Source organism: Globicephala melas, chromosome 6 (assembly GCF_963455315.2).
Source record: "Globicephala melas chromosome 6, mGloMel1.2, whole genome shotgun sequence".
Lineage (NCBI taxonomy): Eukaryota > Metazoa > Chordata > Mammalia > Artiodactyla > Delphinidae > Globicephala > Globicephala melas.
Window position 1 is genome coordinate 14,264,427 of NC_083319.1, and position 18,116 is coordinate 14,282,542.

Here is an 18,116-nt window from a genome sequence, read left to right on the forward strand (position 1 = left end):
CCTGCCAGGCACAGCGCCTGGCCCACTGCAGGTGTCTGATGAGGGCGTGGGTCTTGGTTCGGTGAGGTCCTCAACAAGGACCTCAGTTTCCCCATCTCTGAAATGGGAATGCAGCGCAGACCTCGCAGGGCCGAGGCCAGGTGCTATCGGGCAGCAGAGGGAATGCTGGGCTCCACATCCTCGCTGCAGCCGCCCTCACCCATCACTGGGGTTCCAGCTCCGTCTCCACCCGAGCCCGGGAGCGCCGCCGGCGCCCCATTGTTCAAGAAGGCGGGGAAGCTCTCGATCCCCGCTCCGGGTCGCGCTCGCCGCCCAGTGGAGCAGGCGACTTGGCCCGGCTTCTGCCGCGCGGGGCGCGTCCTTTGTCTGCTCCGTGGCGCCCGGTGCCCGAGGCCCGCGCCCCACTCCTTGGGCAGACAAAGCCGTGGCTGCCGCTAGCCGGACCGGCTGGTGCTGTGCTCGCACCACCCTCCTCCCGCCTTAGCACCGCCCCCTCTCCTTGACGTCCTCTGATTGGCCCGCGGGGCCACAAAGAGGCCGGGAAGCGGGTGGGTCACGTGAGTTAGCGTGGCCTCCCATTGGTCGGGTCAGGCTGCCAATCGGGGAGGGCGGGCTGTCCTCGCACGGCCCGGTCTCTCCCTCCGCGCTGGGGCCCGCCCGCGGGGCCGGCCGCCTGTCAGAGGGAGGTGGCGATGGTGCGCCCGGAGGTGGTGGCGGCTGCGGCGGCTTCCCTGGTCCGAGTGCAGGGAGGAGAAGATGACTGACCGACCGACTGACTGAATGAATGAATGGCGAAGCCGAGCGCGCCATGAGGAGCCTGCCGAGCCTGGGCGGCCTCGCCCTGTTGTGCGCCGCCGCCGCCGCCGCCGCCGCCTCAGCAACCTCAGCGGGGAATGTCACCGGTGGCGGCGGGGCCACGGGGCAGGTGGACGCGTCGCCGGGCCCGGGGCTGGGGGGCGAGCCCAGTCACCCTTTCTCTAAGGCCATGGCTCCCACGGCCCAGGCCCCGAGGACCGGACCCCCAAACGCTACCGTCCACCGACCCCTGGCTGCGTCCTCTTCAGCCCAGCCCCTGGCTACCACCCCTTCTCGGGCCAGGGCCGAACCCACTCCGACCACCTTTCGGGCGCCGCTCGGCCCCTCGCCGATCACACCTCTTGCGGTGGAACGTACTGGGACCACCGCTCGGGCGACGACCAGACCCGCTCCGACCACCCTCTCGACGACCACTGGCCCAGCGCCGGCCACCCCAGTAGCGACCACGGTGCCGGCGCCCACCACTCCCCCGATCCCGACTTCCATTCTCCCCGGCGGCGGCAGCAGCAGCAGCGTCCCGCCCACCCCACCTGCCACCGAGGCCCCCTCGCCGCCTCCCCCAGGTGAGTCTCAGCGCTTCCTCGCCAGCCGGACCCTCCCAGCGGCTGTCAGCCCTGGCCTCTAGCGTTGGGCTCTTGGCTGGAATGGCTCATTTCTTGCCCCAAAGGTTCCCCAGGTTTCGACTCTCAAGGGGAGGTCCAAGCTCCAGCTAGCCTGCCCCCCAGCCCCCAATCTGGAAAGTCTTTTGTCCCCCCCTTGGGCTGTGCGTCCTCGGGAGGGGGGCGGCTGCTGCGTGGAAAGGCATCGCACCTCCTTCCAAACAGGGCTCTTTGGCCTTTGTCAGACAGGCTGAATGGGCGCAAACTTTTGCGTTCGGTTCGCTCACCTTGCCTCTCCGCCTGGGTGATTTGGGGAAGTTTGAAAGCCAGCCCAGTACCTCCTGAAACCAACTGGTCAAAACCTGAGTCTAAGGGATTCCTCCTACAGCTCCACTTTCCTTGTTCATTTCTCCTTGTTTATATAAATATCAGATGTGCATGTGACAGGTGGAAAAGATATTGAGAGGATTTTGTTTACAAACAGTAGTACAGACCACTTGAGGCCAAAAAAAAGACATTGTAATCCATGTTTTCCCTGCAAATAAATAGATTCAGTAGGTCATTTGGGGCAGGTGTGTATCTAGGTTGAGCACATTTATAAATTAGGTTAAATCCCTTCCTTGCACCATTTTTTTTTCCCTTCCTCAATTACAAGGGCAATATGTTTGGACAAATACACATTTTAAGCAGGAATGCCGGGTTTTTTCCCCCTTAAGGGGAATGTTCAGTTTTGCTGATGCTAATAAAAGCCAATTTCTGTCTGAGTCCCTGTAGAAAATAAAGCTCTTCTTCCTGCTGATTGAAGTCTTCAAGCAAAGTTAGAGACAACTTCTGTTCTTTCCCCCTTGAGATCTAAAGTGGGCCTGGAACTAAACAAATAAAACCTACCTTGTCAAGATGTTAGTCAAGAGTTTCTGAATTCCTTTGCTTTGAGTTGGGGTTTGATTTGTCCAAACCATTTTGTCTAGCTGTATTTATATTAATGGATCTCTGACCTAATTCTTAGGCTCAGTGATTTACTGTGGAGTCAGGTATGGACTTTGGACTATAATTGAATTTGTAGAGAGTTTTCCCACATGATTATGAGCCTTAATACAGTCACATCTTGGATTGGAGCTTGGCATTGACATAAGAAGGAGTGCAGATTATTCACCCATAAAAAGCCAAGTTTGTATTTCTTCCAGCTTCAAGGGCTGTACTAACTAGCTGGATTTTGACTGTAACCTTTTTTGGCCTTCCTATAGAGAGATGGATATATTACTGAGAGACAGGAAGCATAGAGGTTGAGACTATGGACTCTGGAGTCCATTCTTAGGTTTGAATCGTAGTTCTGCCCTTTATTAACTGTGTAAACTTGGGCAGGTCGCTTAACCTCTCTTCATCTGAGAAATGAAGATAATAATAGTACTTAGCTCATAGGATTGTTGTGAAAATTAAATAATTTAGTACATTTATAAAGCTTAGAACAACCGTTCCCCATGCAGAGTAACACACTGTGGGGGTGTGTGTTAGCTATCCTTATGACTAGGTCTTCTTTTTTTTTTTTTTTTTTGTGGGATAGAAAGCATTTGAGAAACCTAGTAGAGACTTGTGGTGATTTTTATTTGTTTTAGTAAAATATAGTAGAAAAGGATGAATTAGATTTTCCGAAGTTTGAAACACACCGTAGTGTTTATGTAGGAAGATTGCTTATTTTGAATGGTTAGTATATAATGTCTGTGTAATTGATGTTATTTTACCTTAATAATTTTTGTATTGTTATTTTTAAATCACAAAGGTACTTTTTCATTGTGATAAAATATACATAACATAAAATTTACCATTTTAACCATTTTTAAGTGTACAGTTTAGTGGTGTTAAGTACATTCAAGTTGTACAGCCATCACTACCTTCCATCTTCAGGACTTTTTTATTTTCCCCAACTTAAACTCTGTATTCATTAAACAATAACTTCCCACCCCCAGCGCCCTAATTCCTGGCAACAACCATTCTACTTCCTGTCTCAGTGAATTTGCCTACTCCAGGTTCCTCATACAGGGGGACTCATACAGCATTTGTCGGCAAACGTAACCTTTACTTGCGAAAAACAAAGAACCAGAAGTCTACAAAGGAAAGAGTGAAAGTCACTCCTTTACTGCCTCCCAGTTCCAGTCAGTTCCTAAAGGTCACTACTGTTAGCAGTTTGATCTTTTCTCAGACATTTTTCTAGGCATATATGAACATAAACACAGGGTTTTTAAAAATAGGTTTTAAAAACTCAAAATGAAATAATTATATATGTTACATATATTAATTATATATGGTTATAGCAAGTCGTAGAGTTGTGCGACTTGCTGTATCCAGTTAACGATGTATCATGGACTGTTTTTTTCATGTTAGTACCTAAGGTCTACCTTATTCTTTTCAGCAGTTGCATTTTTCGTTGTAAGTATATACCATAACTTATTTAACTAATCCCTTGTTTATGGACACTTAGATTGCTTCTGGGCTTCACTTTAAAAAGCACAGGGAAGAATGTGTTCTTGTTCAGTCCATCACGTATATATTACATTCTCTAATACTTTGGCTGGAGTTTTGTAGACTCCAAATCAATTTCAGGAGAAGTAAAGCTGGATTGAGTAATATTTGCCATCTGAGCTGTTCAAGGCTTTTAGTAACTTCCATAGACTACCATATATCTATGTCTATGATGGTCTTTGAGCAACAGAAGTTTTAGAAGGATGTCCAATTTTTGTAGCTCTCCTGCGTTTTAAATTTTTCATAGCTTGTAGTTTTCTGTGAATTCACTGTGGATTGCCCGTGTCTAGTTCTCAGAAGCTGAACTGCCTCTGTGGGCCTACTGATGGGCAATTTTAGCTTTATAGTAATGTAATCGAGTATGGCCTTTCTATCTGAGCATGGGTTTTAGTCTACTTCAAACAGTAAACGGATCTCTTTGACAGAAGGAAAACTTCTAACTGAATTTGAGAGACCTAGTTAGGTTGGTAAAGTTGGATTCTCTGGCATTTGGGAAGATGGGTACAGGGTGTTTTATTTTAATGTTCCTGTAAGGACTGAACACCATAGATAATATATTACGTGTTTGGATGGGTCTTCTAGCTGCTATTTGAATTAATAAGAATTTCTTTCAAGGAGGTCTAGCTCAGAGCTCTTGCCTGCCCCTCAATTAGGGCTGTCTTTTGTTTGTAGAGACACTGATCTGCAAACTGAAACTAATTGCCCAGCAAGCAAGCATTTTCCTCCCACAGACCTGGCAAAACATTTGACTGATTGGTTGGCTGGGTAGGACATTTTAAGAAGGGTGAAGGCAGAAGCTGTGATACTAGAGAATAATAGTTATCAACAGTAAGAGACCGAAGAGATGACAAATGTTTGATTTTTAAAATTATGGACCTTCAGGGCTAGATAAGACTTTAGAAGCCACTGCGTCCTAACGTGGCTCTACATTGCAAGAAACACTTCTGTGGACTTAGCTGAAATATTTCTCACTGTGGTTAACACCAGCTGATTCTGGCTCTGCCCTTTGGGGCCATACAGAACAAGTCAGCTCTCTCTGGGCCATGACAGTTCTTCAGGGATCTGCAGACAGTGATCATGTTCCCTCTGAGTCTGGACTAAATAACTTCAGCTCCCTCAACTGTTATGTGAAATGGTTTCACATTCCCTTACTATCCTGGTTACCCCTCTTCTGGACTTTTTCATTTTTCTGTGTCTCTCCTGGATTGTTGAACACAGAGCTGAACGTATTGCTCCAGATGTGCTCTAACCAGCTCATAGCAGAGAGGGCGGTTACCTTGTTCTTTCTGGATGCTGTACCACTGTTGATGTAGTTAGTTCCTAATCACAGTAGCTTTTTTAGCAGCCACATTATGTAGTTGACTCATTGAGTCCATTAAGATAGGTAAGTCTTCTTTTTTTAAAAAAAAAAAAACATGGAGTAGATGAGTCTTTCTTCATTCTGCACTTGGAAACTCTTGTTATTTTCTTAAGTATAAACTGAGACATTTGCCAAGCATGTAAGATTTATTGTGTTAGATTCAACCCATCATTTTGGATCCCGAGTCTGTCAATGTACCCCACCCAGTTTATTCACATTCACCTACAGGGTGTTCCTATAGACAGAGTCTAAGGACAAGTTAGGGCAGGTTGTTCTTACCTCATAGGGGAGAGTACATTTATGGAGGATAAAACAGTTTGGAAGGGAAGGAATAATGATTTAGATTAGTTCTCAAGGGTCTCTTCCAGCTGTAAAGTTCTGTGATGGTTTGGTACACATGATTCAGGGCACATGAATGCCCCCGAAATGAGCCTCAGTCATTTATTTGTGATCTAAGTTAAGAGGATAGGCGTTTTTTCAAGCAAGTCCTAGAATTTAGAGTTTGAAAGCTCTGACTACTATGGCATGTAAATAAAATATTGTGAATGGATTTTATTTGAAAGGAGCATTCTGGGAATTCAGGGCCCTCCTACCTGTACTGGGAAACGTTTTCTTCATCCTAAAATTCTATACAGCTAGGTTCAGGGTGTCATTTGCTTATGGTTATTTAAGAAGATACCATTCATTTTAAGGAAATAGAAATTGTTCAGGCTTCAAAGAAGGTATGTTCATAATCTTTTATCAAAAACTTGTGGGGCTGGGTGTATTTCAGAATTTAGAATTTTTCAGATTTTAGGAAGTTAATAAATACACCCCAGTGAAGTCTAGGGCAGCATCCTGTAATGAAACACATGAAGATACTTGCAGCAAAATGCATGTATATTCACACTGAGTGGGTTTTTTAAAAAGCTATAAATAGCCTTGCATTTGTTCAGGTCAGGTTTTGCTGCCAAATGAATAACAGAAAAATTTTTGGTTTTTTGGATCTTCTGGTATTTACATCAGGTCTGAGGGACTGTGCACCACTGTAATAGTAATTGCAAACACATTTAGTACTTACTATGCTACAGGTACTGTTCTAAGTGCCTTACATATGTTACCTTACTTAATCCTCACAACAGTTAGGTATAATTGAGTTAGGTACTATTACTATCTTCATTTTATAGATAAGGAAACTGAGACTCAGAGAAGCCCAGCTATGGTGGAGCCTAGATTCAAGCCCAGTCTTTGTGGTTCCAGAATCCATATTATTGGCATTTAAAGAAATAGTTACATAGAGGATAAGAGAAGGAAACCATTTTGCTAAAAATATTTGCCCTTGGATACTAGTCTGAAAAATTTTCACCTGTTCTTTGGCATTTACTCTCTTCATTCTCTTGTGAGCTATTTAGTCACCTCCTCAAAATTTCTGTTTTACAATGTTGTACAATTATAGCTCTAACTCTTCCTTTGATTAGGTTCTAATATGGTCTGTGATAGGGAGGACTGTCTGTAGTCTTTTTAGGGCTAGGCCCAGGGACTACTCAAATTCACTCTATCTTATTCCTGGCCTGAGTGCCTAGCTTTCTGCAGAAATTCCTTAGTCTGATTAGTTTCTGGAACAGCACAGTTAAACTCTAAAGCATTAGTTTCAAATCTACTGAATTATGTCCCCAGGAAGCCTTCTGGCTAGTTGAAAATTTACACATTGAAATAATCTAACTAGGTCTTTTTATCTTGATTTTTTATAAAGATCCATAAAATTAAAGTGAGCATTACTTTTCATCTCAGCATTGCTAAGCATGTGTATATTAACTTCCAGACATCTTGGCACCCTTATAAAAAGAATAGAAGAAAAGTATCATGGTGCTGTTTTTACTGATGGGTAGATTATGGGTAGAGAGATTACTGCTCTAGGGCACTTAATAGATCAGAAGAGAATAGAAATATAAGATCTGTTTGGCTGAAAGACAGTGTTAGATGATATTTTTAGTTAAAAATAGCTTTAATTCATGCTTTTTGCCTTGATCTTTATTTTTGTTTGTTTTCTTTACATATAATATAAACATCTTTAATACTAATGTTGAGATTATGTTATAGGTATCTCTTCTTGGTCACTTAGTCTTTTTTTCAAGTATGCGTTTTGGTGTATCTGTTTTTCACTAGAAACAACTACCCTAACTGCACTGGTAACTTTGAAGGGAGATATTTTAAAAATTGTCATGAAAAAGATAAAGATTATGTCTGGATACATGTGTGTTTGAATCACAGTAAAGGTTTACTCAGCTCTTTTTAACTGTATCTATTTAAGTACATGTGATAAATGTGTGTCAGAATAATTCCTCTAGTAATGCCACTGTTCCACAGATAAGTATTACTGTCTGAAAAATCTTTCCCTATTACTTTTTCTTCATTAAAATAAAATCTTCTGTTCTCCTTGCTCATTTTTTTTCACTTTAAGCTCCTCTGTATGTTCTTCTTACTCCTGTCTCTTATTCTTGGACCCATCCATTCTTTCATGTTCTTTAAGGAACCAAATTATCCTCTCTACTTAACAATTTCCCATTTGTCCTCCTTCAATGCCTCCTCAAAGCCTAATTCTTCCAAGAAGTCTTTCCAGGGGAACAAAAGATCCTTGAAGACGTTCTGGTAACAGGGTGCACAGGGTTGAACACTTTGCACTCAGAACAAAACCTGTCTTTCTTTGTGACTTTGACTTTTTCCCTATGAATTTGTTTTTAAAGTCTGTTTAATTTAGATTATTAAGCCCACTTGATAAGAAAATGTCATAGTTTATACAATATTCAGGATATGGTATTAATTCTTTCTTTTAGAAAAAAATGAAAGAAAAAATTTTCTTTTTGTTCTGGCTCTTCTTTATTGACCAGCTTTTGTTTTTGGTTTTTTGTTTTTTTTCCTTCTCCTGAGGAACAATACAGAAAAAAAAAACCCTGCCATAACAGAAGTTATCTGCCTCCAAAAAAAAAAAATCCAGTACTTTGAATAAGTAGCAAATTTCTTTTTCTATTTATGAATAATATGAGCTGTTTTTGTTGGGTAGGTGTATTTGGGCTAAATAGCAATATAAAAGGTTTAATTTGGTTGAGAAGCAAATATTAGATCTTTTGAATGACAGAATTTCCCTTGTAGAAATCTAATTAAAGTCAATAGTGAACAGAGTGCTTCGAATAATTAACAAGTGTGCAGTGCTTTACGGTTTACAAGGTGCTCTTAGAATCTCCGAGACTTTGGCATCTATATTTTGTAGATTTCTGGGTATTATATGAGTCAGTAAAACCTCAGGTTCTGACCTCTGTTGGTACTTATGTTGGTGAATATAGACGAAAACTTTATAGGTTTTTGGTGGGTTTCACATTTGGTATTTTGTATTTCAAACTGTTGTCTTGGGGAACTAAGATCCCACAAGCCGCATGGTGTGGCCAAAAAAAAAAAAAAAGAAATCAAACTGTTGTCTTTTCTTTTCCTTTTTATTTTATTTATTTATTTTTTTGTCTGCATTGGGTCTTCGTTGCTGTGCGTGGGCTTTCTCTAGTTGCCGCCAGCGGGGGCTACTCTTTGCTGTGCGCAGACTTCTCATTGCGGTGGCTTCTCTTGTTGCGGAGCATGGGCTCTAGGCCCATGGGCTTCTGTAGTTGTGGCACGTGGGCTCAGTAGTTGTGGCTCACGGGTTCTAGAGGTCAGGCTTAGTAGTTGTGGCGCACGGGCTTAGTTGCTCCGTGGCATGTGGGATCTTCCCCAGCCAGGGATCGAATCTGTGTTCCCTGCATTGGCAGGTGGATACTTAACCACTGTGCCACCAGGGAAGTCCCAAACTGTTGTCCTTTAAGTTTATTTTGTTGAATGTAAATCTTTGACTGATTTAGCTGCCCATATTTACGGGATGGAAAAATAGCATTTTGGGAAGAGGATTGCTTACTTTTATATTTTATTTCCTAAGTACTATATGGGGCTGAATGTTATGGAAAGAGCCCAGTAATAATTGAAAGTAAATGGTGATGGAGGTAGCAACGCAAACTACAGAACTTGATTGGGAGAACTCATGTAAATTTCATTTCTTCAGATGGAAATATTATTTACTTCTTTCCTAGTGTAGGAATCTGTTTGGAATTATTTTAACATACTTGTTCTGTTGCCTCAAATCAGTGTGAGTATCAAAGGAACTTGGTACTTTCTCACCTCTCATTACCAATCTAATATTTAACGCTCTGGGAGGAAAGGTAATTAATGTTAACTGAGCACCTATTATATGCCTAATTACCTACCAGGATTTTTTTTTTTTTTTACTTACATCATGTTATTTAATTCTTAGACAAAGCAGTAGTTAAATATTATTATCCTTACTTTATGGGTGGCAAATACTGAGGTTCAGAAAGAGAAAGCAGCTTGCTCAAGCTGTCAGGCTTACGAAGTCCATGAGGGCAGGGACTTCTGTTTGTTCTGTTCACAATTGTATCCCCAGCATCCAGCCCAAAATAGATTCTGAATAAAAATTTAAGGATTGAATGAGTGAAGAAGAAGGAGTGGTTTGTAGCTACACTAGATGTGTAGTGTATTCTTGAGGAAAATAATGTAATCTCATGGCCTTTTCCTTAGTTTAGAAATGAACTTTTCTCCTTTTCTCCATTACTCATAGGAATAGTATGAGAACCTACTTAGGCAAGTGGAGTTCTTTGAGATCTAGCAAATTACATTAATTATTCATTTTTTGTTACATAACTTTGTCCCTTCTATTTTTCTTAAAGGAAGAACAGCAATATACAGATGTACATCTGATGACTTTTGTAGAAAAAGTAGCTAAAGTTGGAAAAGCAGAGCCCTTGTATGTAAGACATGGGACCCTAAGGTCTTTCACAGTTCTCTTACTGGTTCTGTAATCTTGGGCAAGTAATTTCATCTGTAAAATGAGAGAGGCTAGATTTGTTGTTTCTAAACTGTATTATTTGGGAAGCCAGGGTTCCTTAGATGTGTTTGGGAGCCAGTATAGGGACTCAGGAGGCCAAGTGGGTCTACTTCTGGGCCCTCCACCCCCACCCTCACCTCACACCCCCGCATCACCGCCCACACTTTAATCAGCTCCACTCTCATCTGGTTTATATATTGGGTTTGTTTTTTTCAGTAGAGATATTTGAAATAGGAATTTTTGTACTCTAAAATTCTATGATAAAGAAATTATGGTAATCTCTGAACTATTATGCATCTATTAAAATGCTTACATTATGTTAAGTAGCAGTATACATAGAAGGAGAGAAATACACCAAAATATTAAGTGGCTAAAGCTAAGTGATGGGATTATGGGTCTTTTTAATTTCCTTCTCTGTGTTTCTTTGGATTTTCCAAGTTTTTTTTTCAATGAATGTATCCAGTTTTAATTTTACAGTCATAAATATAAATGAATAACATAAAAAATGAATAAAAAGTTATGATAAGCTTGATAAGCCTCCACTTATATGAGATCAACTCAGGTGATATTACCCCAGGCCACTTTCTAACTTCTGTGATTGACTCACCAGTTTTGATCTGCATCAGAGATTTTTGCTTAGTCTCAGTGAGTTGTGGTTCTGAAGAAAGGAGATTGCTGAAGACAATACCCAAGAAAGGAAACTGTTCTGACACCTGACAAATCAGGGTAGTGAAGACACATCTAAGATTTGGTACTTTTAGGGAAGGTTTAACTAAGATCTTAGCAGAGGCTGAAAACAGAGCTGATTCTTTATCCATTTCATTCTGTCTAGGGAATTTAAAGCATGAACTTAAAAGTTAGTTAAAGTAGGTTTTTGAAATAGATTTTGTTTAAATTGTGCAGAATTTGAATTCATGACATTGTTCACAGGCTTTACCAATAGATGGTCTTTGGTTATCTCTTCCTTTAAAGATACAGAGCTTCCAAAAGTTTGGTTTCAGTCTATCCATATGTTTTTCAATTAGATCAGATGGGATTGCTTTTATACTGGTAATACCACAGCTGTTCTATATGATATCCTTGCCAGGGAGACAGCTAAGCTCTTAGGGAAGGGGAAATATATTCAGTTGGAAAAAGGAATGTATTCTGCCTAGTCACGGGGAAAATGATAAGGGGTAGGAATGTTTTCAACCTGGCTGGAGAACGTTAAATAACCTTTATTTAGTATATTTATTTAGTATATTTATAAATAAATAACCTTTATTTAAACCTTTATTTAGATTTTACACTCTTTAAATAACTGATTTTGGAAACTTGTTTCAGTCTTGCATGCTTCCTAGAAACTGGCATATTACTAGGGATCTTATTAGATTTTTATTGTTTATTTTTTAAAATCTATAGTTTTTAAAAATATTTATTTTATTTATTATTATTATTTTTGGCTGCATTGGGTCTTCATTGCTGCACATGGGCCCCCTCTAGTTGCAGTGAGCAGGGGCTGCTCTTCGTTGTGCTGAGCAGGCTTCTCATTGCAGTGGCTTCTCTTGTTGCAGAGCACAGGCTCTAGGCGCGCGGGCTTCAGTAGTTGTGGCACGAGGGCTCAGTAGTTGTGGCTCGGGGCTCTAGAGAGCAGGCTCAGTAGTTGTGACGCACAGGGCCAGTTGCTCCATGGCATGTGGGATCTTCCCGGACCAGGGCTTGAACCCGTGTCCCCTGCATTGGCAGACGGGTTCCCAACCACTGTGCCACCAGGGAAGCCCAAAAATCTATAGTTTTTATTTGATGTATGTGAGCAAAAAGAAGAGGTTATGAGTAACACTGTTAATTGTAAGGAGAACATCATATTCTCTAGTTCCTTTTAATTTTTTATTTATTTTTTTTGCAGTACGCGGGCCTCTCACTGTTGTGGCCTCTCCCGTTGCGGAGCACAGGCTCTGGACGCGCAGGCTCAGCGGCCATGGCTCACGGGCCCAGCCACTCCGCGGCATCTGGGATCTTCCCGGACCGGGGCACGAACCCGTGTCCCCTGCATCGTTAGGCGGACTCTCAAACACTGTGCCACCAGGGAAGCCCTAGTTCCTTTTAATTTTAGAAATGGTCTTTAAAAATGAAATTCTTTTAAACATATTCTAGGGAAAGTTGTCTCCTCTGAAGGAAATTGCATGAACTGAGTAGCTTTTTTAGGTTCTCTTCAGCCCTGTCTGCTGTTTATAGGGATGAAATGGCAGTTTGGGAAGGGTTAACAGTAATAATGAGGAAAAAGATGGAATGCTTCGTATTCCAGCGTGTTTATCCTGTTTTATATCTGTATTGAGGCTTGATTAGAGGAAGGCATTGGGCTTTTTTTGCTGTAGATTTCTCATTTGACTTTATATTCCTTATAACTCTACAGCGTGTTTTGATTACCTGTTCTATATGAACTGCTTTAACAAGGTAGCCCCACCATCCCTTGATGTTGTGTGGGTGAATGAATGGTTATAAAGTGTACCAAAACCACAAAGCAAGCTAGCTGTTGGGTATTTATTATTATACTGAATTGTTGGTGTATTGCCTACAAACCTATCCTGTTCAACTGGTTTTAGTTTTTAAGTTAGTTTGTTGCTTCAACTTGTCCACAAAGGCAGGGCTGAATGGTCCAGCTAATCAGTGGAATAGCAGTCAGAAGAAATAAATTCGTCTTTCTTTTCATTCACTTTGTAAGTTCCGGAGCACATTTTTTTTTGATGGCTCTGTGACTTAGTTTCTCTAACTATAAAATGAGACCTGTTACATGCACAGACACAGGGCAAGTCACATAATCTGCCTGGGCTACTATACTGTTGTCAGTAACATGAGTATAATAGTACCAACCTAATAGGGTTCTTGAGTGTTGACCTAGAATTCAAACCCAGCTCTGGCTGACTTAAAAGTCTGTGTTTTGCTTTTTTTTTTCTTTTGACTAAACTGTGCTGCGTTGCCAAAGCAGATGGGAGTAGCAGAAAATGAAATGAAGCATTCAGTGGTTACAGAGCACATTTTGGGTTCCATTTTTGTTGCCTTCCCTAGCCTCCCAGAGCCTCCACCAGCAAGCCCATACATTGTCCTTCTCAGCACTTGTTCTGAATTACACTGTTTTGACTCAGGTTTGATTTCAGTAGCTGCTGTGAAAATCAAAATTAAATCAAAGAGTGTTTCTCAGAGGTAGATATGAGTGTGGAGTGGAGATAGGGAGAGGAGATAATGGTAGAAATTAGCTGAGGGTAAGCAGGTAGACTACATGTAAATGTAAAGCAGAACCTAACAGTAACTATGAGATTGTCTACTCAGCGCCAGAAGGATCGGGGCTAACAGAGACAATGTGATGCTTATTAGCATTTGGCAAGAAATACCACACACTGCAAAATGATAGTATTGATTGTTCTTGACTTGACAATAAAACCTTTCATCTTTAACTTAATATGGACTCTAGATGAAGATGCTGGTGCACAACAACATGTTGTAAAAAGTGGCAGGTGATATTTGATTATACAAGTCATAGAAGAATCTCAGACTTGCAAATGTGATTCATACTTCTGCCAGTCACCCGAGGATGCATTCCCCCTCCCCATTTTATAAACTTCCCTTCTCACTGAAGGGCTAGTTGTCTCTCAGATCAGACAAGGAGAAGCTATTATTTCAAGTATAGAACCAACCTCTTCTGATCCAGTTGCAAACATATTGACAGATGATATACACAATGTTGGAGGATTTGATTTAGAATCAAATAGCTTCAGTTTGTATGGCATCAGGACTCAACAGTAACAATGTATAATATATTATTACATCCTGCAAGTGCACAAGTACTGTGGTCAAGTGGAACTATATAACTATAGCTGTGGAGAATACACATATAGCGCAAAACCTGGTCACATCAGTCTCCTAGTTAATAATTTAATACAATATTTATACTTTAAGATAATTCTCCTGTGTGTTCACCGTGAGTGACCCCAGTGTGTAATGCTCAAGTTTCCCAATGTGATTTAAAACTTCTCTGTAATCTGCCTCTGTCCTCATTTCCTACCACCCCTCTCCTTGTGCTTTAAACTCCAACAGAATCAGATTTTTTGTATTTACCCCAAAATATCATGGTTATTACATCATCAATATTACTAATAAAACAATTATCTGTGGAGGTTTTACTCTGTGTGAGGTACTAAGAGCTTTAAATGAGTTATCATCACCTTGTTTAATTCTCAAAAGAACCTGGAATAAATATGTATTATTATCTCCATTTTACTAAGCAGGAGTTGAGGTTTGAGAGTTTAAATACATTGAATTAGGTCTCACAGCTAGTAAAATGTAGAACCTTGATTCAAATTTAGATCTCTCTAGCCTGAGAGGCTCCTCTCTTAATCACTAAGCTAGCTGGCCTCTCGTTTACTTTGCTTCTGCTCCTCCCTCAGCCTGGAATGCCCTTCTCTTCAGTTTTAATACAGGCTTTAAAGCAGAAATGAATGCTTGTTGATTTAATCAGAAATGGACTTTACTAAAAGATTGTTAAAGAGTTCACAGAATCTCCAGGGGAACCAAGTTCAGGACATGGAGCTAGAGATAAGGCCCAGTCATACACAGAGAGGTGCACTGAATATGCCACTGCCATCACCATTGAGCATTAGATGCTCTACTGCCACTTGTCATACTGCAGCCATCACCCCCTCTGCCACCAGAGAAGGGTCTCATGCTCATTCCTTAGGATAATTAGTTTCTAATTACAAGCCAGGTGAGGGTGCTTGTGCTTACTGGGGCCTCAGTCACTTACTCATGCCCTGGATGTAGGGGAGGCAGGGAAAACAATAATCTGGCATTGTGAACCTTTGTGGTGGGATAGCAAGCCTTAAAAGATGGAGAATTTCCCAGAATACGAAGGAATTAGCAGGATGCCAAAAAGAATGACAGATGTCTAGTCTACCATATCCCTTTCTTTTACCTGAGAAACTTATTTGTCCTTGAGAAACATCATCCGTGCAGCCTCCCATACTGTTTTACCTTATACGTTCTAATATTACTGTACATATTTTTTGATTACTTGCTTTTTAAGGATTCTTGTTTTAAGTATTACTTGTTAATGTAACTGACTCCTCTATAACCTATTCTCAAGTAGCTCATAGGCTATGTCTTATTGATGTTTGTACTGTCTAACATCTACCTACCTAGGATCGTGTTCAGCATTCAGCACATAGTAAGTACTCAATAAAAAGCTGAACTGAATTGAGGCATAAATCCTCCCTGCCCACCACCACTAGAATGTAAGTTCCACAAGGGCAGGGATGTTTGTATTTGTCTCTCTTTCTGTTTTCTTTTTTTTAAACCACTGTCTCCCCAGCACCTAGATTAATTACTAACATGTACTGGGACCTCAGGAAGTGTTTATAGAATAAATGAATACTCCTAAATAGTACATTCTTTATTTCTGGGAATGATGCTGTCAGAAAAGCCTTTGAATGTGAATGGCAGATTCAAAGCACTGTATCATAATTTACAACTAGACCACATACAGTATGAAGCCAGAAACTGCCTTGTTCATCTCTAGTTACCTCTTCCTCCTATCCAGAAGCATAACCAGAAAAGGGCAGTTAGGAATTCTTTCCCAGACCTACCACCATAGTCACTAGCCACAAAAATGGCCTAAAGTACAATACCTGCTTGACATGAAATCTTTTTTGTCTCCTTTTGTATAACCAACTATGTCTTGATAGATGCAGTCTATACTGGGAAGAAAAGGCTTTTAGGCAAACTGTCTTGTATGCTGTTTTAAAAAGTTTAATAACCCAGGGTGGTAGCATTTCATTTTGAGGAAATGAAGACCCATAATTGTGGAATGATTTACACATGGGTAGTGGAGTGGCAGAAATGTACTATATGTAGACCAGAGTTCTGTAGCTTTTAGAGGTTAGCTTTTTGGAGGGACACAAGCATAATTATGTCAAGCTGAAAGAGAACTTTTGTTCAAGCGAACTGAAGAATTATTGTTATGTGGAAACTATCAGCTCTGGAGCCAGGTTTGAATAATTTTTCTACAACTTACTTATTGTGTGACCTTGGGATGTGTCTCAATTTCCTCATCTGTGAAATGGGCATAATAATAGCATCTACCTCACAGGGTTATTACAAGGATTAAATGATAACATATGTGAAGTACTTAGAATGCCTGGCATAAGTAGGCCTTCTAAATATTAGCTGTTCTTTTCATTTTTATATTTCGAATACCCATTTACTTATTGTAATGCTACTGACAATCTTTTTAATTCTTCACTACCGCTAATCCTTTCCATTCTGAATTAGTAGTATCACCCCATTTTACAAAGAACCTGAGCTTGAGATGAGGTTAAGTTGTTTGCTCAATTGGCATTTCTTTGCAGTGTGTGGTATTTCTTCCAAGCTTTCACAGAGCTTGGAAATACTAGTTAGCTGAAATTCAAACCAAGATCTCTCCTTTTTGGAAGTGCTTTCCATCATGGCAAAATAGTATGCTAAAAGTAGATTGTGCCCTATTGTATCCTTCTAACCCCTGTTAGTTTTTGTTTGTTTGTTTGATTGTTTTTTTGGCCGCACCGCCTGGCATGCGGGATCTTAGTTCCCCAACTGGGGGTTAAACCTGTGCCCCCTGCAGTGGAAGCATGGAGTCCTAACCACTGGACCACCAGGGAAGTCCCCATAACTCCTGTTAGTTTTAATGCCTTTTTTTCCCCTGCCACCTTCACTCTCTTTCCTGACTTGTAGTCATTGTTTTTCTGTCCATACGGTAGGTCTGTGTACTGCCCTCTTTGGTGTTCTTCTTGATTCTTTTTGTAGTAGAAAGTATGTATTTTATTTGAAAGACCAAAGCATATCCTCACATACTACTATGACTGTTCATTTTAATTTCACTTTCATTTTTTTGTTAGCTTAATTGATCTGTACAGTGGATTGTTGCCAGGAAAGAAGACGTAGTGTTATGAGTCAGATGAGTAATTTTATACATTAGCCAGGGTGGCGTTTAAGGACAAATAGAATACGCCCAACTGAGGGCCATTTCAGCTGGTGCAACAGGTGAAACACAAGATTGTCAGAAATAGAGACAGTAACAAATAATGATATTGCGTTGCTACAAAAGCTTTGCAGCTTAGTAAAGTACTTTTCTGTGCATTAATCATTGTTTAACTTGTGCATTAATTAATTAATTTTTTAAAAAAGCATACCCTTTTCCCTATTACTTAAATAAAAGTGAATGCAAAGTCTTAAGCTGAACCGTCTAGTGAAACACAGGTGAAGGCCAGTTTTAGCATGGTGAGACCCCCCCACCCCCCCAAAAAAAACAAGTGAAAAAGGATCTGAAATCTTGTCTGATTAACAGTGAAAGGAAAGAAGGAAGGAAGGGAGGGAGGGGAAAGGAGGAAGAAAAGAGAGAGAGAAATTAGAAACGGACTCCAGACATTTGTTGCAAAAAAAAAGTTTACTTAAACTTAGTTTGAGAGAATTCTTTTTCTTAGCATATGGTCTTTCTTGTTAACAACAGTCGTTTTAACAATTTATCAGAAAGTAAGCATTTCTCTTTGCTATATTTCTTTTGGTTGATAATCTCATATAATAGATCACTCGTTTAGAAAATCAGTGATTAAGTAGTCTTCAGGGAATAAAGCCACAAGTGTCACAAGCTGTTACTTTGTACTTCCTTATTGCTTAACCAATCTGCAATGGTATCTTCCTCTTTTCTTTGCTTCCTTTCTTCCCTCCCTCCCTCCCTCTCTCTCTCTCCCCCTTTCTTTTTTTCCTCCCTCCCTCCCTCCCTCCCTCTCTGTCTCTCTCTTTCTCTCTCTCTCTCTCTTTTCTTCCTCCTTTCCCCTCCCTCCCTTCCTTCCTTCTTTCCTTTCACTGTTAATCAGACAAGATTTCAGATCCTTTTTCACTTGTTTTTTTTTGGGGGGTG

The 18,116-nt window shown here is 40.8% G+C and overlaps 1 protein-coding gene across 1 annotated transcript in view; it reads left to right on the forward strand.

Annotated features, from left to right (window-relative positions):
• The first annotated feature begins 660 nt into the window (after positions 1 to 660).
• MEGF9 (multiple EGF like domains 9) overlaps positions 661 to 18,116 on the forward strand; it is an 84,358-nt gene continuing 66,902 nt past the window's right edge. The window contains exon 1 of the mRNA XM_030858860.3: positions 661 to 1,379. Coding sequence (XP_030714720.2) covers positions 785 to 1,379 — 595 coding nt within the window. The 5' untranslated portion in view covers positions 661 to 784. The remainder of the gene's footprint in view (positions 1,380 to 18,116) is intronic.